This window comes from Bos indicus, chromosome 8, assembly GCF_029378745.1.
Source record: "Bos indicus isolate NIAB-ARS_2022 breed Sahiwal x Tharparkar chromosome 8, NIAB-ARS_B.indTharparkar_mat_pri_1.0, whole genome shotgun sequence".
Classification (NCBI taxonomy): Eukaryota; Metazoa; Chordata; class Mammalia; order Artiodactyla; family Bovidae; genus Bos; species Bos indicus.
The window spans coordinates 75,567,943-75,591,657 of NC_091767.1; the positions used below are offsets into that span (position 1 = coordinate 75,567,943).

The 23,715-nt window shown below is 38.0% G+C and overlaps 1 protein-coding gene across 4 annotated transcripts in view; it reads left to right on the forward strand.

Moving 5' to 3' along the window:
* Positions 1-23,715, forward strand: part of UBAP1 (ubiquitin associated protein 1) — a 71,235-nt gene that overhangs the window by 38,923 nt on the left and 8,597 nt on the right. For 2 of the 4 annotated variants that reach the window (XM_019966435.2, XM_070795011.1), the window contains exons 2-4: positions 7,515-7,555; positions 15,171-15,295; positions 21,633-22,556. In XM_019966435.2, the coding sequence (XP_019821994.2) occupies positions 7,522-7,555; positions 15,171-15,295; positions 21,633-22,556 (1,083 nt within the window). In that variant the 5' untranslated portion in view covers positions 7,515-7,521. The remainder of the gene's footprint in view (positions 1-7,514; positions 7,556-15,170; positions 15,296-21,632; positions 22,557-23,715) is intronic. The other 2 variants (XM_070795012.1, XM_019966436.2) reach the window with 1 other exon arrangement.

The window sequence follows — 23,715 nt, forward strand, 5'->3', positions numbered from 1 at the left end:
TGCAGTGTTTTGGACCCCAGAAAAATAAAGTCTGACACTGTTTCCACTGTTACCCCTTCTGTTTGCCATGAAGTGATGGGACCGGATGCCATGATCTTAGTTTTCTGAATGTTGAGCTTTAAGGCAACTTTTTCACTCTCCTGTTTGACTTTCATCAAGAGGCTTTTTAGTTCCTCTTCACTTTCTGCCATAAGAGTGGTGTCATCTGCATATCTGAGGTTATTGATATTTCTCCCAGCAATCTTGATTCCAGCTTGTGCTTCTTCCAGCCCAGCGTTTCTCATGATGTACTCTGCATATAAGTTAAATAAACAGGGTGACAATATACGGCCTTCACATACTCCTTTCCCAATTTGGAACCAGTCTGTTGTTCCATGTCCAGTTCTAACTGTTGCTTCCTGACCTGCATACAGGTTTCTCAAGAGGCAGGTCAAGTGGTCTGGTATTCCCATCTCTTTCAGAATTTTCCACAGTTGATTGTGATCCACACAGTCAAAGGCTTTGGCATAGTCAATAAAGCAGAAATAGATGTTTTTCTGGAACTCTCTTGCTTTTTCCATGATCCAGCAGATGTTGGCAATTTGATCTCTGGTTCCTCTGCCTTTTCTAAAACCAGCTTGAACATCTGGAAGTTCACGGTTCACGTATTGCTGAAGCCTGGCTTGGAGAATTTTAAGCATCACTTTACTAGCATGTGAGATGAGTGCAATTGTGCGGTAGTTTGAGCATTCTTTGGCATTGCCTTTCTTTGGGATTGGAATGAAAACTGACCTTTTCCAGTCCTGTGGCCACTACTGAATTTTCCAAATTTGCTGACATATTGAGTGCAGCACTTTCACAGCATCATCTTTCAGGATTTGAAATAGGTCAACTGGAATTCCATCACCTCCACTAGCTTTGTTCATAGTGATGCTTCCTAAGGCCCACTTGACTTCACATTCCAGGATGTCTGGCTCTAGGTGAGTGATCACACCATCGTGATTATCTGGGTTGTGAAGATTTTTTTTGTACAGTTCTTCTGTGTATTCTTACCACCTCTTAATATCTTCTGCTTCTGTTAGGTTCATACCATTTCTGTCCTTTATTGAGCCCATCTTTGCATGAAATGTTCCCTTGGTATCTCTGATTTTCTTGAAGAGATCTCTGGTCTTTCCCATTCTATTGTTTTCCTTTATTTCTTTGCATTGATCTCTGAGGAAGGAAGACATTGATCACTGAGGAAGGCATTCTTATCTCCTTGCTATTCTTTGGAACTCTGCATTCAAATGGTTGTATCTTTCCTTTTCTCCTTTTGCTTTTGCTTCTCTTTTTTTCACAGCTATTTGTAAGGGCTCCTCAGAGAGCCATTTTGCTTTTTTGCATTTCTTTTTCTTGGGGATGGTCTTGATCCCTGTCTCCTGTACAGTGTCACGAACCTCTGTCCATAGTTCATCAGGCACTCTATCTATCAGATCTAGTCCCTTAAATCTATTTCTCACTTCCACTGTATAATCATAAGGGATTTGATTGAGGTCATACCTGAATGGTTTAGTGGTTTTCTCTACTTTCTTCAATTTAAGTCTGAATTTGGCAATAAGGAGTTCATGATCTGAGCCACAGTCTGCTCCCGGTCTTGTTTTTAACAACTGTATAGAGCTTCTCCATCTTTTGCTGCAAAGAATATAATCAGTCTGATTTCTGTGTTGGCCCTCTGGTCATGTCCATGTGTAGAGTCTTCTCTCGTGTTGTTGGAAGAAGGTGTTTGCTATGACCAGTGCGTTCTCTTGGCAAAACTCTATTAGCCTTTGCCCTGCTTCATTCTGTACTCCAAGGTCAAATTTGCCTGTTACTCCAAGTGTTTCTTGACTTCCTACTTCTGCATTCCAGTCCCCTATAATGGAAAGGACATCTTGAAAAATTTCCCATAATTCTACTATTATAGATCTATAGTACATTTAGATTTGGTTGATTATTCAGTCTACTACCCTATTTTACCCATGAGAAAAGCTAGGGCCCCACAATATCTCTGAGACCTGAGAGAGAAGAAAGCTTTTTGTCATGAGTATAGGGTAGCCTGTTATTGACATTTAAATGGCATTTACATGTGTGCTTTTTTTTTTTTTCTTTTTGGCCATACCGCATGGAATATTGGTTCCTAGCTCCCTGATCAGGGATTGAGTCTCTACCCTCAGCCGTGAAAACGAGAAGTCACAAACACTTGAGTCCCAACCACCAGACTGCCAAGGCCCCTGCATTTGTGATTTTTGTCTTATATATGTTGTATAGGTGTTAACTTTGTTTTCAGACTTGAAATTTGCTGGATCCCAAAGCCATCTTTTTCTGTAAGTTGGAGAATTTCCTGATTAATTTGTATCTTGGGAAACTCCTGATGATTATAGCTCATATTGTTGTGTGTGACTGGGATAGCTTACTGAGTGATTAAATTGCTGCTGTGTATTATGAAGCTGTTTGTAGAATGTAATTTCTTGTAGTAATAATTTGATGATGGTACAAGAAAGAAAGGAAATTTAGGACATTAATATTAAATTGCTCTTGGGCTTTTTCTTCCCCTTATGTAGCTGACTGGGGCTTGTTTAAAATGTTTTTCTTCTCCTGGTCTCCTACCCTTACCTCCTTTCACTTACCCTCCTCGCCTTTCCCTTTTTCCATTCCTTACTCTATCTCTTATGCCTCTTGCCCTCTAGCTCCTTGTCTCTCTCCAGTTATTTCTCTTCTTGTTACCTGTTTCCCCATCTCTCTTTGTTCTTAGATGTCTTCCAGCAGTGATTCAAAAATTTAAATTACTAGGTTATCTTCCTGTAGCATTTGAACTGAAATGGCACTCAACTAGTAAAGTAGAACATTGCTTTTAATTCTTGGCCATATGAGGGAGTTCTGCACTTTATTGTAAAGTTTATGAATTAAAAATGTGTTGTTCTGCTTTCTACTTTTCCTTTAATAGAAGCATTTATATTTATTTTAGTGGAAATTTATGATTGCTTATGAATTTATTGTCTCCTGGGAGCATTTATAATTTTGCATTTGGGGCAAATTTTTTTCAGTCTTTTTTTGTGTACATTTTTTGCATAGTAAAAGTAATTCAGTTCAACTTGTAAAAACAATTTAAAATTTATTTCCCATCATTCATATGCTTTTAGTGAATACTCTTCATGCCATCACAAATATTTTTTAATTTCCAATTATTTAATAATTTCCATGATTGAACATTTAGATTATAGGAAAATGTTACAAAAAAGTGCTTATGATTAAAATATAGGAAGTTTATGTGGAAGCTTCTATACACACACACATAGCACTTGATTTTGCTCAGATGTTCCAGAAGAAGAAAGTTGATCCCAAGTAGCTATTAAATGCCTTTTTTAAAGAAAAATTATTTTTGGTCATGCTGTACAGCCTGTGAGATCTTAGTTCCCCAACCAGGAATCCAGCTGTGTCCCCTGCACTGGAAACCCAGAGTCGCAATCACTGGACTACTGGGAAAGTCCCTAAAATACTTCTGATCCTTCAGAGATTGACTGCATAGCAGACATTAGAAAAATTCTTCAAGTGACCAAATATGGATGAATTTCTTGTATTCTTAAGGTTTGTGAAAAATATAATCAGAGTTGCATTCAGTGAGCTATTTTAATATTTAAAGAAGACCCCTAGATAATCTATGTTTTATCACCTTATTAAGGCATAACTTTAAAGAATTTTAAATTGTTTATTGTTTATTTAATACTTTCTAATTGTTTATCTAGTAATAAAGGGGTATGGTGTTTTAATTTTCAATTATTTTTCTTACTTTAAGAGAAATTTTGCTTTGTTGTTGATAATATGTGTGCTTTAATGGGGTGGGGTATAGTTTTTTGATTTGCATTTCCCTGACTGGTGAAAAACGATGTGTTAAACATCTTCTCATGTGTTTCTTTGGAGAAGGCAATGGCACCCCACTCCAGCACTCTTGCCTGGAAAATCCCATGGATGGAGGAGCCTGATGGGCTGCAGTCCATGGGGTCACTACGAGTCGGACATGACTGAGTGACTTCACTTTCACTTTTCACTTTCATGCATTGGAGAAGGAAATGGCAACCCACTCCAGTGTTCTTGCCTGGAGAATCCCAGGGACGGGGGAGCCTGGTGGGCTGCCGTCTGTGGGGTTGCACAGAGTTGGACACGACTGAGGGGACTTAGCAGCAGCAGCAGCTTGTGTTTCTTAGTCATTTGTATATCTTCTCCGGGAAATTGACTATACAGATTCTTTTGCCTACTTTCTAATTGGGTTATTTGTTTCTGTTGTTTAAGTGTAGAGTTATCTATATATTCTAGATAAAAGTCCCTTATCAGATAGATGATTTGCAGATCAAATTTGCAGATCATTGTCTCCCATTCTGTGCGTTGTTGTTGGTCGAACCTTTTTAAAGAAGTCATTAAAAATTCATTTAAATTTGGTGGAACTGCTTTAAGACATTCCTGATGTTAGCTTATTCACAAAATAATTTATTAAACCATCGCCTCAAAAAAAAAAAATCAGAGCCTCTGCTAAGCCATTTACTGCTCAAAAACAGCTGCTTCTTCAAATAGCTGATATCCCACAATATCAATAAATATTAGGAACAGACATGAAAACACTAATTTCCTGCACCTCTCTGTGAGTATCTAGACACTTAGATTCTCCTGCTTTCAACAGAGATTTAGAAAAAAATGCATTTCTGGTCTGTGCCTCTGTGGGAAGATTGAGGCTGCCAAGAATCTTGCTTCCAGGTTTAAAAGTCTCCCTGTATTATTGTGGTTTAGGTACATTATGATGATATTGAAGCCTGTAAGGTTCTATGAAGTCTTCGGTTCATCCAAAAAAAGTTAAATAATTTTCAGTTTGGTTTGTTGGTTCTTTGAAAATTGATGATCCATATACTTTAAAATTATTAATTCTGTTAACTAGTAAAAATGGCAACCAGAATGCTTCATCCCAACATCATACTGGAAATTGAAACTATTAAAGTAGAGCTTTAAAGACACTATAAAATTAGTACTTGCTTGCCATAGAGTGTTCAGAAACTGTAGAGAAATTTTATTAATTATTCCCAGTGCTGCCACTTAGAGGCAACCATTTTAAATATTTTTAATGTATTTTCTTCCAATGTTTTTCTTTTCACATGTTCTAAAATATAGCTTCTTTTAAATCTGCGAGTGCGTACTTTTTCCATAATACTTTTTATCCTTAATGGGGTTGAGCACAACCTTTATCTTCTACTCAGTGTTGTGGTTAAGTCCATAGCAGTTAACTAACCAGTAACTTTTTATGAGTAATGGAAATGGCGTGGTAATTGTTTGCTGTTGACATTTAACACTACAGTTGAATGACACTTGCTGGCTAGTAGTAGGTGTTAACGTGGGGACACCTACGCTACCTACAGTGCTGGGTCACTGAATATCAGGACAGTATATAGCATGACTTTCTAATCAGTGTAGGACAGATAAGTTGGGGTGTGAAATAAGCTGTAGAACTACCTCTGTGAGATGGCCTTGGCTAAGTTAGAATCAGGAATAGGTTATTGGAAGTGGTTTGTTCTGTTTGTCTGGTAACTGCTTTCTTCCCCCCTCACTAAAGGGAGTTAATTTATTATCCTTCTGATTGTAAAAAAAAATTTTTTTTTTTAATTTTGGCTGTGCTGGGACTTCCTCGTGGCATGCAGGCTTTTCATTATGTTATGTGTGGGCTTTCTCTAGTTGAGACAGGTGGGAGCTTCTCTCAGGTGGTGGCACATGGGCTTCCATAGTTGCAGCATGGACTTCAGTAGTTGTGGTCCATGGGGCCTGGTTGCTCCTTGGCGTGTGGAATCTTCCTAGACCAGGGATCAAACCTGTGTCCCTGCATTGGCGGGCAGAGTCTTACCCACTGTACCACCAGGGAAGTTCTACATGTAAATTTTAAAATCAACTTGTCAGTTTCTTTAAATCCTGTACAGATTTAATTATTCTGAAGATTTTTCACATGATAGGTGTGATGTTCTTGCCTTCTTTAAAAAAAAAAAACTTTAAGTGGAAAATAAAGGCATAAGTTGGAGATATTGTGGGTTTGGTTCCAGACCACTAAAGAAGACAAATATCAAAGTAAGGCAAGTCACACAGGTTTTTGGTTGTCCAGTGCATAGAGAATTATGTTTACCCTGTAACCTGTTAAGTGTGCAATAATAGCATCATTTAAGAAAACAATATGTATACCTCAATTAAAAAATACTTTATTGCTAAAAAATGCCATAACAATTACTACATCAAAGGTCATTAATCACTATGACAAATATAATGAAGAAGTTTGAAATAGTGTGAGAATTACCTAAATGTGACCAGATGTGAGGTGAACAAATACTTTTGAAAAAATGGCGCCTCGCTCCTTAGACTTGCTCAATGTAAGGTTGAGTATACCTTTGATTTGTGCAGTAAATTAAATTGCAGTAGAATAGGATATGCCTGTAGATCATTTTGAGTATGATGCTTTTCATTGTACTGTATGTAATGCAGTTGGTAGAGACCGTACTATAAATTCATTATTCTTATGTATTAAGTTAAATGTATAAACACCGCATCAAGGTAAATAAACTTTAAATTGAAGAACTTTGTAACTGCTTATGTAGGGGCAAAGTGCAAAGATAGTATTAAGCTAGGTGTGTGGTTTTGTGGATTTTCCTCTTTGGTGTTTTGAATTTGGAGGGGGGAGGCAGCACCGCACACACAGCCTGTGGAATTATAGCTTGTGGGATCTCAGTTCCCTGACCAGAGATCAAACCCTGGCCCCCACGGTGGAAGCATGGAGTCTTAACCACTGAATTGCCAGGAAGGTTCCCGTTTTTGGAATTTTCTACAAAATTAAAACAGTACAAAGGTGGTCCAGGTGCTAAGATTTGGTACTTCCAGTGCGTGCAGGGGGCCCAGGTTCAATCTCTGGTCAGGGAACTCGATCCCACGTGCCATAACTAAGAGTTTATATGCCACAGTGAAGTACAGACATCCTGCGTGCCGCGACTAAGGCCAGCGCAGCCAAACAGATAGGTAAGGTTGTACGTCATGGACTCCCTAATTCAGAAGTGTCAGTCTTAACAGTTACAGTTCATTGTCAATAAAAGGTCTGTATTTACATAACTGAATTAAATGGGATGGTTTAAAAATCTTGAGAAAACTGCCAAGTATTGACATTTGTAGTTTATATCAGGAAGATAAGTGTTTAGTAAGGGGTTTTTTGTTTTTTTTTTTTTTTTGACAGTTTGCATATAAATTGGTCATTGGCCAGTTTGCTGTTCTAATATTTTGTTTGTTTTCAGAACATGTAGATTACAGGATTATTTTTGTATAGAAAAGTGGTTTCTCCTCCTTTCTGCTTTCTTTTTTAAGACTTTGGGACTGAGAAGTTTGAGGTTGTATCAGTCCTGGAACCCTTTAGTCTTCTGGGGTATTTTTGTATCTAAATTTTCTTATGATAATTTGTTTACATCCCCTTGAGGCGTAATGTGGCTAAGACGTATTTCTTTGTTTTTCAGGTTCTAAATGGCTTCTAAGAAGTTGGGTGCAGATTTTCATGGTAAGTGGACTGTTAGATATTATGGTTTAAGTTTTGATCTGATCAGAGAATTTGAAATCACATGAGTAAATGTCCCTTTTTGTTTATTTAAATGAGCCGATTGAGAAAAATAAAGTTGTACAACAGTGTAGCATATATGCATTCCATAGAACTTCACATATAACTTTAATATTGAAGCATTTCTTCAAATAGATAGTTAAACTTTTGAGTGTCATTGTGTTTATTATACTCAAAACCAATGGAGATAGATAGGGAGCCTATCTGTTTTTGTTGTTCTTTAGCAGTATTTTGAAGTAGTTACCATGCCCTTTTCTTATTCTCTGGTCCATCTCTTCTCCAGTCAGGTGTGAACAATTCTAAGCCTTTAATTAACATTTTATAATGTTTTGATTTAGGTATTTTCCCCCCATAAAAAGAAGTAATTTACAACAAATGAGGCATGATTAGCAAGTCAATATATTACAGAAGTATTGGTAGTTGTAATGACAATTTTGGGCTTCTGTGGTGGCTCAGCAGTAAAGTATCCTCCTGCCAATGCAGGAGACACAGGTTTGATCCCTGGGTTGGGATCCCCTGGAGAAGGAAATGGCAACCCACTCCAGTATTCTTGCCTGGGAAATTCCGTGGACAGAGAGCCTGGCAGGCTACAGTCCATGCGGTGGCAGAGTTGGACACGACTTGGCAACTAACCAACAGGAATTACAATTTTGCATTTAAAAGCTAATAGTTTATCATCTTTTTCTGAGATACAACCTTCCAAAATGAATACATTAATAAACTTTGTTATCTGCATTTGATAGGAATGGAAGTACCTAGGAAGTTAAAATTAGACCATCTTTTCATATAGTAAAAGATAAGAAACACCAGAAATATCCAGATAACACAATTATTTTAAAAGGGGTTTTAAAACTAATCTTCCATTTAAAAAATTGTCATTGTAAAAGTGATTTATTAGACTGAATGGCAACATGTATCATTATGCTCTTCTGATCTATAAAATATCACTAGCTGAGTCAGAGTAGTGCAACAGTTACTGTGGTTTTTAACTTGCTTATATATTTTATGCAACAGCTTTAATATTTTGAACCACACTGTGCATATGCTTACACACATTGCTTGCATGTTTTGTTAAATCCTTTTGGATCAGTCTTTCAAACTCTGGAATTTGTATTCTGTGTAATGGGTCAGGCATCAGATCTTCTAGGTAAGCTAACTCCGTTAAGGATTATTACAGCGCTTTTTCAAAGTATTCACATGATATAGAGAGGCTGATCTTAGTTGCCTCTGGATCACCTTTTCAAGGGGAAAGAGAGGACAGAGCCAAGGAGAGAGGGAAGACCGAGGAGAGAAAAGAACAAGGAAACTCCGTTTTCATGGGAGTGAAAATATGTTGGACCTTAGTTTATTATGTATTCCAGCTAAGCAGTCTACAGAGAAGATTATAATTCTGATCAGTGAAGATTAATTTTTAAGGACTTCCTCCTCCTCTTTACATTCCTAACCAAAATATTCAAAATACTGTTTAAATGAGACATTCTATCCAAGTAAAATTTGAGAAGATTTTCTCTCTTTGGCTTCTGCTTTAATTTGCTGAGCTCCTACTTGAATTTTGGTGGCTTTAGTTCGGTTTTTAAAATAAATAATCTTATTTTTAGATATCATGTAGTTTAGGGAATAGAAATTAAAGGAAATGAGTGGAGAATATTTAATAGGCAGTCTTGTAGGCATCTGAATGCAGGAAATCAAATTCCTCCTGGCCTTACAAGGCTGAAATTAGAAACCCAGGAAACGAAGTCTACAGCTCTGTCCATCTCTCGTGCTCTTCTCTGCGGACGTGCTCCATTTTTACTCTGTTTATAGACGTGCTTTCTTGACCTACTTGTGTAGAGTGCACAGGGCCAAAAACGGCCTCCCTAGTTCTGTTTGCTTCTTGATACCTGATTTTTGAACTTCAGTGGCTGGCATCATATAGCTAAAGTTTTTGTATCTCCTGGTCAAGCAAGTATCTGACTTGACACTATTTAGTTTATGAGCCTCTGAGTTGGTCCCCCCTAAGTTAGGTATTATCTGATTGGGGATTAGATAATATATGTGTGTGTGTGTGTGTGTGTGTGTGTGTGTATGTAATTCTAGGTCATTTGGAGTGTGCACAAGGAGGTAACAGCTGCTCTCATGACTGGATATGAAAATACTTGTTTTTAAATTTAAATATTTGGGCTGACTATATCTTATACTATGCTGTCTTATAACATATTTTTTCTTCAAGTTCATGGTTTTCATCTGAGATTGAACCTCTTTCACTGACATCAATAACCTTATACACCTAAATAATGGAATAAGAGATACAGTAACTTTTCAAAGACCTTTAAAAATATTTTTCTTATATTATGTAAATTGCAAAACCTTTGGCTCAGTTCAGAGCTGGCCTTTCTGAATGTCGGTCTTTAAGTTTTAATTAATTTTCCACTTGTTTTATCTGAGAAAAAGTTATTTTCCCGAAGTGAATTTTAAAGGATTTTTTAAAAACTGAACAAACAAATTACTTTTTAGTATCTGGAGAAATGCCTTGAGATTCTAATTTGGAAAAAAAAAAATGCCTTTGTAATTGGGCTTAATAAAACTAAACTCCCTCCTTTGAAAGGCCAAGCTGTCATATTTATGACTGTTTTTAGCTAACTTTTAGAAATGTTTATTTTGCTCTTTGTGTAATTTTTACTAAGATATTGAATTACTTTTTCTGCTGAATGATAGAAAAAAATGTATATATTTATTTTTTGGCCACACTGTGTGGCGTGTAGGATCTTAGTTCCCTAATTAAGGGAACCCGTGCCCCTGCAGTGGAAGCTGAGTCTTAACTGCTGAATTGCCAGGGAAGTCCATAGATTGTTTTAAAAGTTGATGTGTTACTGCTATTTTTTAAGTAACAATGTAATATAGAGAAGTCAACCATCCTTTAATTGTTTTCTTGAGTACATAATATGATGCCCATCTCCCCTCTTTTAAGATTTTAGCTTTTGTTTGCAACATTTTGACTATGAGGTGCCCTGGTGTGATTTTCTATGTATTTACCCTGCCTGGAGTTAGCTAAACTTCTTGATCTATGGGTTGATGTCTTTTACTACTTTTGAAAATTTGCAGCGATGATCTCCTCTCTCATTTCTTTCGCTACATATCTCTCTCTCAGCCTTTTGAGACTAATCACATGCACATTAGGCTGTTTGATATTGTCCCAGAGATCTCTTAAGACTCTGTTCCATTTTTTTTTTCTCTTTGTGTTTTAATTCTTTTAATTTCTTTTGACCTAATTTCAAATTCTTTAATTCTTTCCTCTTCTGAGTATTTTCTTCTGATTAGCATAGCCTGGCTTATGAACTATCAAAAATTTTATTCTCTCATACTGAATTTTTAGTGTTTCCATTTGTCTCTCTTTATTTCCATTTCTCTGTTGAAATTCCCCATCTGCTCACATATGTTCACCTATTCCATTAGATCCTTTAACACATTGATTACAGTTTTAAAGTTCTCTGAGAATTCCAGTACCTTTGCTATCCCTGCATTTGGGTTCTTCTTTTGATGGTGAATCACTTTCTCTTGCTTTTCTGTGTCTTATTTTTGATTTAATGCCAGACCCTGCATATTAAAAAGCTGATTTTGTAGGTTATCTTGGTTTTTGTTAGGGTATGAATAACATTTTCTTTTGACTTCTTATCTCGTAGTGATACTTACATAATTGTATGTGTGTATATGTGTGTATGTTTGTCTCTCCATTTATCTATAGATCTGATTTTGCAACTGTTAACCTGATTTACAGCTTTAAGGTAATGATAGTTAATGGAATTGCCATTTTCACCTAATTTTAAATTTGATCTAGTCTTTTTCAAAAACCTCAATTGAATGCACAGTAAAATCTGCATTAAGCATAATCCGTTTGCTACCCTCTATTAGGAATTTCTATCCCCATGTAGAATTACTTTTTTTTTTTTTTTTCAGAAAATCAGGCAGGTTACAAGATCATAAATGTATCAGCAATTTAGAAAGAAAGGAAACAGAATGAAAACTTCTCAGAATTTATCCTGAGTCATTTACACATTCAGCCTGTTTCCTTCTACCATGGCATAATGGCAAGTGGTGTGCAGAAACTGACCTTAAGGAACAACCCCTCCATCACAGACGTACTTTGTTTTTTTAAATGAAACCGAGGGTGATGGTCTCAGATGTTTTAGAAGGATCTTCAGTAATAAAGACTGAAACTAAAAGGTACTTGGGTTGAGCCAGAAAATTGTTAGCCACAGTGCTTAATTCTCTTGGCCATGTGGTTGAGGTTTTATTGAATCTATTTAATAATAACATGTATTGAGATACAAGAGAAATTGATGTTTTTAAATAGATATTCTGATATATTGGCTAAAAATGAATAGTTCCTAAGGTATAGTTGGTTATATTTGTAAAAATACTCTTTGTAATCCTCAAAGCAACCTTATTTAGTTGTACTAATCTCTGTCCATTATTTAAAAAGTTGCTTTTTGTTGCTATCTCTTAAATCCCTTTTGCCTTTTAGCTCTAACCCCTCCTCCCAATAATCATGAAACTTCTTTACTCATTCCCTGTTAACAAAGCCTGGGGGAGGGGGCAGGTTAGAGAATGTGTTAAATCACCCGGGCATTGGCTTTGTTGGTGAAATGAAGCTGCTTTTTAAACCAGTTACCTGCAATTGGTGCTAATAAAGGGAAATCGCAGTTGTTTCAAGGTGTTCTACATGATCTGGTCTGTCCTTAAGCCAAGACCTACTTCTGTTTATAGAATAGAAGTCGTCCGTGTGCATATACAGCAGTGTCATAATTTTCTAACTGGAAGGTGTGCAGGGAAACTGAACACCTTTCTTTAAAGATATTATCTTTTTATTATCTTTCTTTAAAGATATTATCATTTGGTTCACATATCTTAAGTACTTTTTAAAATAGTTTTCCCCCCTCAACTCCCCATTACCAAACTCTGGAAGAACTATTCATTTAAGAAAATTTTGTTATATTAACGTGGATAGGTTTTCTTATATTTGTTTATCATATATGCACGTAAGTATTATTATACATAGGATTTTTAAAATGTGTATGTGTCATATAATTAACCTACTTTGTGTACTTAAAATTTTCTTAAACAGAAGACTTAATTTTGTGATTATTAACTTGACTGTAAGTCTTTCCAGTGCTTCTTAGAAAATACCAGTTCCAGCTTTGTTTCCTGATTAGGGCAGTAGCTAAAGGTGGACTCTAACTTTCAGTAACTTTTGAGCACCTGTTTTCATGGAAAACAGGTAAAACTTCTTTACAAATAAAAAGAGCCTTGCTTTTGATCTCTATACTGTAAAGCATTTTAAGTGGCAGAAGGTTTTAGTGTTGTAATCAGGGTTTTGTTGGCAAGCTGTGATGGTACCTGATACTTTGGTTTTTTTTGGTACCTCTGGTACATTTTTGTGACTTTCTGCAGAACCTTACAAATGTGCTTACATCTTGCATGAATATCTGTTAAAACCTTTTCATCACAAGCTTTGCCATTTTAGGTAAATCATTTTGAGTTTTAATAAATATTAAGAGAAATGTAAGACCATGTGGTCTTTATTTTCATTGAGCAGATCTCACGATCTGCTCAGTGAGATTTGCTCAATTTGATCAAAGTCTTGACCAAAGTCTTTGGTCGGGGGCAGGCAGGGAGCATAAGGAAACAAACTGTTAACAATACAGAGTGGCAAGACCTGTTCTGAGATTGAGAAGGGAGTTTTTCTTAAGCTCATTCTTAAAGAACAAGACATAATTAATCAAGTTAATAAGGGTGGGAATGTGACAGGCATTGGCACCTGAGGAAACACTTATACAAATACTACCAATATGAAAACTTATCGAGAATGTTAACAATTATGGTTGTGCCTCAGAAAAATTATTAAATCGAACACAGTTGTGGATTTAATTTACTATCTGAGTGAGAGACACTTAAGATGTTTTAATTCTAGCCAGAGGGTATATGGGAAAGAGGTAGAACCTCTCCCCCAAGGGTAGGAACAGGAGCCTTCTTTCTGTTGGAGGTTTCAGGTGTATCAGAGCAGATGCGTCTACTGCTCTTGGGAAATGGGAATGATGACAAGATTACAAATATATCTTGACCTTGATAAGTCTTGAAATCTACGGAGTTTTTATTAAGAGAAGCCTCTTCATGGGAGATGTGTAATTGTCTTATTCTCTGTCCATGAGAATACTCAAGAAGATGTACATGTGTGAGACCCAGAAACAAGCCTTATTCTACTAGCTGCTAATATTAAAAAAGCAAAATTTATTTTATCAACTGTATTTCATTGTCCCTGATACTTCTGCCAGCATGTTAGCCCCAAACCTGATCCAGAAAAGAAAAGATGGTCTGATTCGGAGTATATACCTCATAAGATTCATAGACAGGAACGACTTCATTTTGTCTGATCCTATCAGTAGTTATAATGTCCCATCTTTCTGTATTACTCATCTGTGATGGACAGAGAACATTTAGGGAGTTAAAAGTAGTTCAGTTGTGTATGGTTTGTGTCTCCTGATAATCCTAGTCTGATTCCTCTGGTCTTGTCTGGTTTTCCTTCCACATCTCCAAAATATCACTTTAAAATTTTTTTAGAGTAGTTCTTTGTATTAATTAAAAAATGATCCTTACTGGAGTAGAGAAATACTAGGTTCTTTTGAGGTTCTTTTGTGGAGATTCTATCAAGATTCTCTCATCAGTTCAGCAGTATTTAATAAGTGCCTTATATGTGCTGGGCAGTACTGTAGGTTTTGAGACTACATCAGTAAATAAAACTTAAATACTTGCAAGTTACTTGTATTCCATTGGGCAAGATAGACAATAAATACAATTAAAATGAAAATTACGTAGTATGTTAGAAGGTAATAAGTGCTATGGAGAAACATAGATAGTAATGTGAGATTACTGTGGTTAGGGTGTGGGAATAATTTTTAAAAGGATGGTCAGGGTAAGCCTCACTTAGAAAGTGACAACATTTGAGCAAAGACTTGAAGGAGGTGAAGGAGTAAGCCCTGTGACTATCTGAGGGAAGAGCATTCCAGATAGAGGGAGCAGCCAGTGCAGATTTTTTGAGGTAATTTTGACCACGTCATGGTTGAGGAATAGAGAATCACTGTGACCTGGTGCAGTAAGCCAGGAGTTGAGGGCTAGAGAGGAAATGGGCATTTGGGGAGGCCTTTTAGGTTGCTGTGAGTACTTTTGCCTTTGTGCCAAGTATGCGTGTGTGCTAAATCGCTTTAATCCTGTCCTGCTCTTTGCGACCCTATGGACTGTAGCCTGTCAGGCTCCTCTGTCCATGCCGATTCTCCAGGCAAGAAAACGAGTAGGTTGCCATGCCCTCCTCCAGGGGATCTTCCCAACCAAAGTAAAATCAAATAGCCTCAAGTGGGAGTTTTTCCTTAGAGATCGAGGGTCAGGAGAAGGTAAGCAGTCAGAGAAGGAACTCTGTAACTTCTAGTCTTAGGATAGCATAAATTAATGTTGTATCCTAGACATAAGATTATACAAAAACAAATAATAAGTTCTTTGCTGATATTTTCTACTTTATTTTTGATTGTAGGGACTTTCAGTTACCTTGATGATGTCCCATTTAAGATAGGAGACAAATTCAAAACACCAGCTAAAGTTGGTCTTCCTATTGGCTTCTCCTTGCCTGATTGTTTGCAGGTTGTCAGAGAAGTACAGGTAAGTGGTAATTTTTAGTTAAAGTTTAGTACATTTAAAATTTTAAGGAGTAAGAATTTGATGTATAGTGCAAGAGAAAAAACAATCTTCTAGCTCTTATTTATGTTTCTGATAGCTCCTGTTATTGCTTGGTTCACATTGTCTCTCACACACAGGCATGCACATGTGCACAACCCCCCAGCACCTTTGTATATGTTTATATATCTCTTACAGATCTTGTATAATCTGTTAGGTTGTATGTTCCTGAGGTTCTGTACCTTGCCCAAAACAAATTCCTATTGCTCGTCTGACTTGCTTCTTCTCCTCTTTCCTTCTATAAATGTGCTCATTACCTTCTTGGTCACTCAAGTTATATAATATTTTCTCTCTGCTGTGTCTTCCCTTTGCCATTCAGTTTATTCCTTACCTTAGTTTTTCACCTGGGCTATTTCAGTAGTCTCTTCAATGGGCTCCTCTGCTTACAGAGAAGCTTACAGAATTTTCCTTCTATTTTTCATATTGTTTCTAGAATAATATTCCTGAATATAAAAACTTACAATGATTGACCAACCCTTACTGAATCAAGTCTAGACATAAGATAATGGTCGAGTACCTTAGCTTATCATCTCCTCCGTAGTCCCTCCAAACCAGGATACTAGTGGTTTGTCGAATGTACTATATGTACTATTTGTCTGTATCATGCTTTTCTCATGAGTGGTTATATCCGCTTGAAACAGTCTCCTCTTCTCACCATACTGAAAGTGGTCTGCCTGTTAAAAATCTATTCTTCTCGACTGTGCTTAAATGCCATTCCCTCAATAGCTTCTTTTTCAGTCCTTGCATCTTTAAAGCTCAGTTATATATAAGTGTATAAAATTACATCTTGAAAGCAGCAAATGCCCCCATGCTATGTGACTTCCTACATTTACTGAATGCCTGCTTTTGAGGGACACTCTGCTGTGGCTGAGGATAGAGACAAATGCCTTACACTGTCCTCGAGGAGCTTATAGTTTAGAGAAGAAGTTATATGGAAAGACAGAAGGGTACTCGACTCACCCAAATACTTATTCCTGTGACTTTAGATTTTTAAAATACAACCTCTTGGCAACGACGGGGAATTTACTAAAGCATTACCATGTTACTGTAAAGTGTATTTGGGAGAAAAAAAAGATTTGGGAATTCCCTGGCAATCCAGTTAGGTTAGGATTATTCTGTGTTTTCACTGCTGAGCACCTGGGTTTGATCCTGGTTGGGGAACTAAGATCCTACAAGTGGCATGGCACAGCTGAAAAAATAATAATAAAAACTTTGTTTTTTGTTCTAGTCTTTGTAGGGAATAATCATAGTGGGAGAACTTATTAAATTTTTAAATAATAGCTTTATTGATAAATCACATACCCACAAAATTTTCCCTTTTAAGGTATGCAAATAAGTGGAGTCTTTTTATTATTATATTTGGAGTTGTATAACCATTACCACCGTCTGATTCCAGAACATTTTTATCACCCCGAAAAGAAATCCAGTGTACATTAGTAGTCACTCCCTATTTTCCCCCTCCCATCAAACCCTGGCAACCGCTAAATCTGTCTTCATGAATTTGTCTATTCTGGAATATCATATAAATGGAATAACACAATATTTAGTCTTTTATATATGACAGTATATAAATATATATGTGATAGGTTTATTTTATGTAACATGATGTTTTCAAGTTTTACCCATTCGTTTTTATAGCTGAATAATTCCATTGTGTTGATATACCACAGTTTGTTTATCCATTCATCAGGTGATAGACTTTTTTTTTTGGTCATACTGAGCAGCATGTGGGATCTTATTTCCCTGACCAGGCATTGAACCTGTGCTCCCTGCAGTGGAAGCTAGGAGTCTTAACCATTGGACCTCCAGCGAAGTCCACCGTTGATAGACATTTTTGATGGTTTCCAGTTTTTTGGCTTTTAGGAACAATACTGCTGTGAATATTTGTATACAGGTTTTTGTACAGACATATGCTTTCAGTTTTCTTGGGTATGTACATAGGAGTGGAATTGCTGGATCATATAGTAACTGTGTTTTTACCATTTGAGGAATTGCCAGACTGTTTTCCAAAGTGGCCATACCAGTTTATAACCTTGCCTACACTGCATGAAGTTTCCAGTTTCTGCGTATCCTTGCCAACTTTTGTTATCATCTGTCTTTTTGGTTATATATATCCTTATGGGTATGCAGTGGTTTCATGGTTTTTTTTCTTTTTGGCCTCATGGTGTGGCATGTGGGCCTAGTTTCCTGACCAGGGATCAAACCTGCATCTCCTGCAGTGGAAGCAGTGTGTCTTAACCACCGGACTGCTAGGGGAGTCCCTCTTTCATGGTGGTTTTGATGTACATTTCCCTAGTTTCAGGTAATGTTGAGTATCTTACATGTTTTTGTATACTGAATTGATCCTCCTTTTGTATGGAGAATTTATTGGGCCTGAAGAGATGGCAATTTCCCATATCAAGTTTTACCTTGTTCTGTTTGCCTGGTGGCTTTTTTATTGGCAACAACAAATATTGAGTAAATAGTACCCTGTGTGCAGGACATTATTAGCAATATGATTTAAATAACACCTGCAGTGTATTTCAGTAGTTCTCATTATTCACTGCCTCATGGAATCATTCAGAAAATTTGTTTAGAATCCCACATTTGTTGCCGTTGTAGGCTTTGCTGGGAATTTTCTATTTGAGCTGCGTGAAGCCCTAATGAGTGCCTGGTTCTTTGCCTGCCATACTCACAGTGCCCACTAATGACAAAAGAGGAGATCAAGGCTCCAAGCTCCATTCCTGTGTGGGCTAGCTGCAGTGTTTTTGTTCTGTAAGTGCAGCTAGCTCCCTTAAACTTGGGCTGCTTCGGGTCTCCGGGAGGCAGTTAGGCTGTGGTATTGGTGCTGCTCCCTCTCCATCCAGAAAGGAATCAGACCTAGAGCCCTAAACAGGTCTGAAGCTTCATGTAACTTTTCATATTTGCCCTTGGGTTTCAGATTAAAAGTCATCAAAGTGAGTCAGTAAATCATATGGAGACCTTGCACCCAGGCCCAAAAAGTTTTCATTGAAAATGAAACAGTACTGGCGGCCACAGTAGTGGAGGGTGGCCCTTAGTGTCACAGCTTAGAGCAGACTCTGGTTCACTGATTTCATGGGCTGGAATTGCCATGTAATAGCTGTGTAATCTTATAAGATTGTTAAAAGGATTAAATAAAATAGTGCATTTATAATGCTTACTCTGATTCCTAGTACTCCATAAATATTCGATGCTGTTATTATTATTGTGCACTCAAAAATCACATTTTTTTCACTATAATAATTCTATTTTTTTCTGTTTTTTATTTGTTTTTTTTTTACTATGTTCCAAGTATTCTACATTACTTTGGTAACTTAAAAAAAAACTCAAGGTTTTATTACAGAGGGAAGAAATTTCCAGTTCCTTTCGGGAGTAAAACTTCAGAGACCTGTGTTCACAGGCAGTGGGAAGTTGGTCACGCCTGTTTTTGGTGGGGGAAACCAGTTGCAAAATTGGATTTCCTCCCTAGTTAGAAGCAGCAATCTTTGGCCAGTGTTTTCTCATTGTTCCATTAGAGGTAGAAAGGAAACCCTGTGATACCCCAAGTCTTTTTCGGAGGCCCAGTAACTGACTCAGGAGTGTGTAAATGAACTTCTGGATATGTGCATTTCCAGGCTTCTGTTGTGTTGTTTGCAGCTGAAAGGTTTAGGGATGAAACCTACTTTCTTCCACTGTGTTTTTTCTATTCTGAGACTCTTGTCGTGGTAGGCCTCTTTCCTCTCTTTACTCTTATTGTGTCTCCAGACACACTGTTTGATGCCTTAGGTGAACACCAGAGGTTTTTACTCCTGTTTAGGTGAATTTTGTATAATATAATAGGTAATTTTTTCCAAGTATACAAATGAAAATTTTATAAATTGATCTATACTTGATACTTGAAGCTGCAAGTGGAAACAGTGATGATTTTATTTTCTTGGGCTCTAAAATCACTGTGGACAGTGACTGCAGCCATGAAATTAAAAGACGCTCCTTAGAAGAAAAGCTATGACCCATGTAGACTGCATATGAAAAGGCAGAGACATCACTTTGCTGACAAAGGTCTATACAGTCAAAGCTATAGTTTTTCCAAGTCAGGTACGGATGTGAGAGTTGGACCATAAAGAAGGCTGAGTGCTGAAGAACTGATGCTGAAGAATTGATGCTTTTGAATTGTAGCACTGAAACTCTTGAGAGTACCCTGGACAGCAGAGAGATCAAACCAGTCAATCCTAAAGGCAATCCACCCTGAATATTCATTGGAAGAACTGATGGCTGAAGCTGAAGCGCCAGTACTTTGGCCACCTGCTGCAAAGAGCCGACTCTTTGGAAAAGACCCTCATGCTGGGAGAGAAAGATTGAAGGCAGGAGGAGAAGAGGGTGACGGAGGAGGACATGGTTTGATGGTGTCACCGACTCTACAAACATAAATTTGACCAAATTCTGAAGATAGTGAAGGACAGGGAAACCTGGTGTACTGTAGTCCATGGGATTGCAAAGAGTCAGACATGACTTAGTGACTGAACAATGCTTAAAGCTATTAAGGAACCTTGAAGTGAATTTTTGTTCAGTTTACACTGTAAAATCTTTTTGTAGAAAATTGAGGTAACATTGATTTATAACTTTGTGGAAGTTTCATGTATACAGCATTTTGTTTTGACTTGGGTATACACTGCAGCATCCTTACCTCCAGAATTTAGTTTCCATCTCTCACTACACTGTTGACCTTCTTTACTCAATTTTTGTCCCTCGGCTCATAACTAATCTGTTTTCTCTCTGTGTTCTTTTTTTGTTTTGTATGCTTTTGTGTATATACATGTGGACTCATGAAGTATATATCTTTCACCTTCTGACTTATTTCACTTAGTATAATGCCATCAAGGTCTGTCCATGTTGCAGATGACAAAATTTCATCTTTCTTTTTTAAATTTCATATTGTGTGTGTTGTGTGTGTGTGTGTTGCACACACATATGTACGTACATAAACACACACCCCTCCCCCACATCTTCTTTATCCATTCATCCACTGATGGGCATGTAGATTGTATCTGTATCTTGGTACTGTGAATAGTGATGAACACAGGAGTGCCTTTATCTTTTTGAATTGGTCTTTGTGTCTTCTTGGAATTGCTGGATTATTTGGTAATTCTTTTGAGAAGTTTCCATACTGTTTTCCACAGTGGCTGTGCCAATTTACTCCCACCAACAATATGTATGAAGATTCCCTTTACTCCACGTTCTCTCCAACACTTGTTATTTCTTGCCTTTTTGATAACAGACATTTTAATGGGCGTGAGGTGATACCTTATTGTGGTTTTGATTTGCATTTCTCTAATAATTAGTGATGTTGAACATCTTTTCATGTGCCTCTGACCATCTGTATGGCTTCTTTGGAAGATTCTACTCAGATCCTCTGGCCATATTTTTATGAGGTGGTTTGTTTTTGTTGAGTTTGCACTGTAAAAATCTTAATTTGAATATGTCTAGATTTCTTAATAAGCACTTTTCCTACAGTTAGAGTACAATCTGTTCATTGTAATTTGGTAGTGTTTTAGAGCATAGAATATATTGTCATACTGCCTGGGTTCAGATCCAGGCTCTATCATTTAGCAGCGTCATGAACTTGAGCATAGCCGTTGTAATGTTGAGAAAATCTAGAGAGCTAATACATGAAAAGTGTTTAGAATCATGCATGGCACCTTGTAAGTGCTTCTTAAATACTAGGGCCTGTTGTTATATTGAGCACAAAGGACATTGTGTTAGATAACAGAGATCTTAAGAGGGTCTAAAGCCCAGTTGCTGCCCACAAGAGGCTTGTGATAGTGTTGGGCAGATGTTTTAGAGAAAGATTTCATATGGTCACATGTGCTCAGCATCAAATGGTAGAGACAGATACTATGTAAGAGTTCAGAGGAAGGAATGGGCCATCAGGAAAGCCTCATAAGAGGAGGTGGTTGAGTTCTGCCTGAGCCACCAGTGAAGAAGTCTAGGAAGGGAAATGGCCTGAGGGGAGAGAAGCAAAGGAAGCAGCAAGGTACATATGACCTGGGTATATGATTAGAGATGGTGGGAGCTCTTTCTCATTAATTTCTATATGTAACCAGGGAGCAAAGTCGGATTAAATCTTACAAGCTTAGAAAGTCTTAGTTTTCCTGAGGCGGGATCCTCCCATACATCTTAAATGCTGCCTCGTCCAGTTCCTTCGTGCCAGGGTGAGAAAGAAATGAATTCAGTGGGGGAGGGATGGCCACCTGGGTTCACACTTTTCTCTGATATATTTTTGCAGTATGACTTCTCCTTGGAAAAGAAAACCATTGAGTGGGCTGAGGATATTAAGAAGATCCAAGAAGCCCAGTGGGAAGCAGAGCGGAAGGCTGAGGAAGCAGAAGCTACAGTGAATTCCAAGAGTGGCCCAGAGGGTGACAGCAAGATGAGCTTCTCCAAGACTCACGGTGCAGCCGCCATGCCACCTCCTATTAACCCCATCCTTGCCAGCTTACAGCACAACAGCATCCTCACCCCCACTCGGGTCAGCAGCAGTGCCACGAAACAGAAAGTTCTCAGCCCGCCCCACACAAAGGCAGACTTCAACCCTGCTGACTTCGAGTGTGAAGAAGATCCGTTTGATAATCTGGAGTTAAAAACTATTGATGAGAAGGAAGAGCTGAGAAACATTCTGGTGGGAACCAGTGGACCCATCATGGCCCAGTTATTGGACAGTAACTTGCCTCGAGGCGGCTCTGGGTCTGTGCTACAGGAGGAGGAGGTCCTGGCCTCCCTGGAGCGGGCCACCCTAGATTTCAAGCCTCTTCACAAACCCAATGGCTTTGTAACCTTACCACAGCTGGGCAACTGTGAAAAGATGTCGCTGTCTTCCAAAGTATCCCTCCCCCCCATTCCTGCAGTGAGCAATATCAAGTCCTTGTCCTTCCCCAAACTTGACTCTGATGACAGCAGTCAGAAGACACCCAAGATGGCAAGCACTTTCCATAGCACATCCTGCCTCCGCAGTGGCACGTTCTGGAATTTCCTAAAGCCTTCCACCCAAAGCAGTGCCAGTGAGCTCAATGGGCATCCTACCCTTGGGCTTTCAGCTTTGAACTTGGACAGTGGCACAGAGGTGCCAACCCTGACCCCTCCCCAGACGCCTTCCCTGTCTGTCTTGTCTGTGTGCACAGAAGAATCAGCACCTCCAAATACACGTCCCACGGTAAGCCTTTTAAACGCCCTGTATTAAAACTCCACAAATTTCTAAATCCTGCCTAGCAGTTGCCACCCTCACATTCTTCTTTTCAAGATTAGGGACGGATGGGGCATGACCAAATTGACCTTGATTACATTAAGTACATGTAGTTCTGGTTATTTTTCTGAGGACAAGGATTATTAGCTTTGCACCTAACCTGGTAATGATTTTTTCCTCCCTGTATTTTAATCTTTTTCTTCAAAAAGATAATGTGTAGCATGTGAATGATGTTTTCCCGCCTGTTTCCCATGCTGCCGTGTCTTGTGTTTGCATTTTTTAAAGGTTTGCTCTCTTTGTGCCTTTTTACTTTTTCCTATTAACTTTTTTTTTAACACTTACTTGGTACTCCTTATTTTATCTTCTCCCTACTTCCCTCTCCTCCCTCCTCCCATCTCATTCTGCCCTGAAGTTGGCTCCTATGTGTTTGACTGATTTGGGGTTATGTTTCTTTAAACTAGGTGGTACTTTAGTAACTGGGAAAGTTTGAGCCAAAGGTTGAAATTTGCCATTTTTAAACCTGTGGATTTTAATACTGCAATTACTTTTTTCCTTCTTTTTTGGCTTACTACTAAGAATTATGTAATTTTCTCCAAAGGGAGGGAGAGGGGAAGATTGGAACAGATTTAGTGTTGAAGGGTGGATTGATAGAAAAATTGTAACTTGTGTCATCTTGAGTTTGGCCACCTGATGTGAAGAACTGACTCATTGGAAAGGATCCTGATACTGGGAAAGATTGAAGGCAGGAGGAGAGGGGAACAACAGAGGATGAGATGGTTGGATGGCATCACCGACTCGATGGACATGAGTTTGAGCAAGCTCTGGGTGTTGCTGATGGACAGGGAGGCCTGGCGTGCTACAGTCCATGGGGTCGCAAAGAGTTGGACACGACTCAGCGACTGAGCTGAACTGTATCATCTTGAAGGAAATCTGATTTGGTCACACAGAGAAGTTGCATATACAGGGAGGTTACTTTATGTGGTTGTTGCAGCAGCACAGAATAATACGTTATTGTATTATAGAATAGAAATCATAGAAGTCCAAGATTTTGTTATACCAGTTCAGATTTTTAAATAACAGCATATCAAGGCGGTATTTAGAGTCAAAAAGGAGCCTGATTATATTGGTC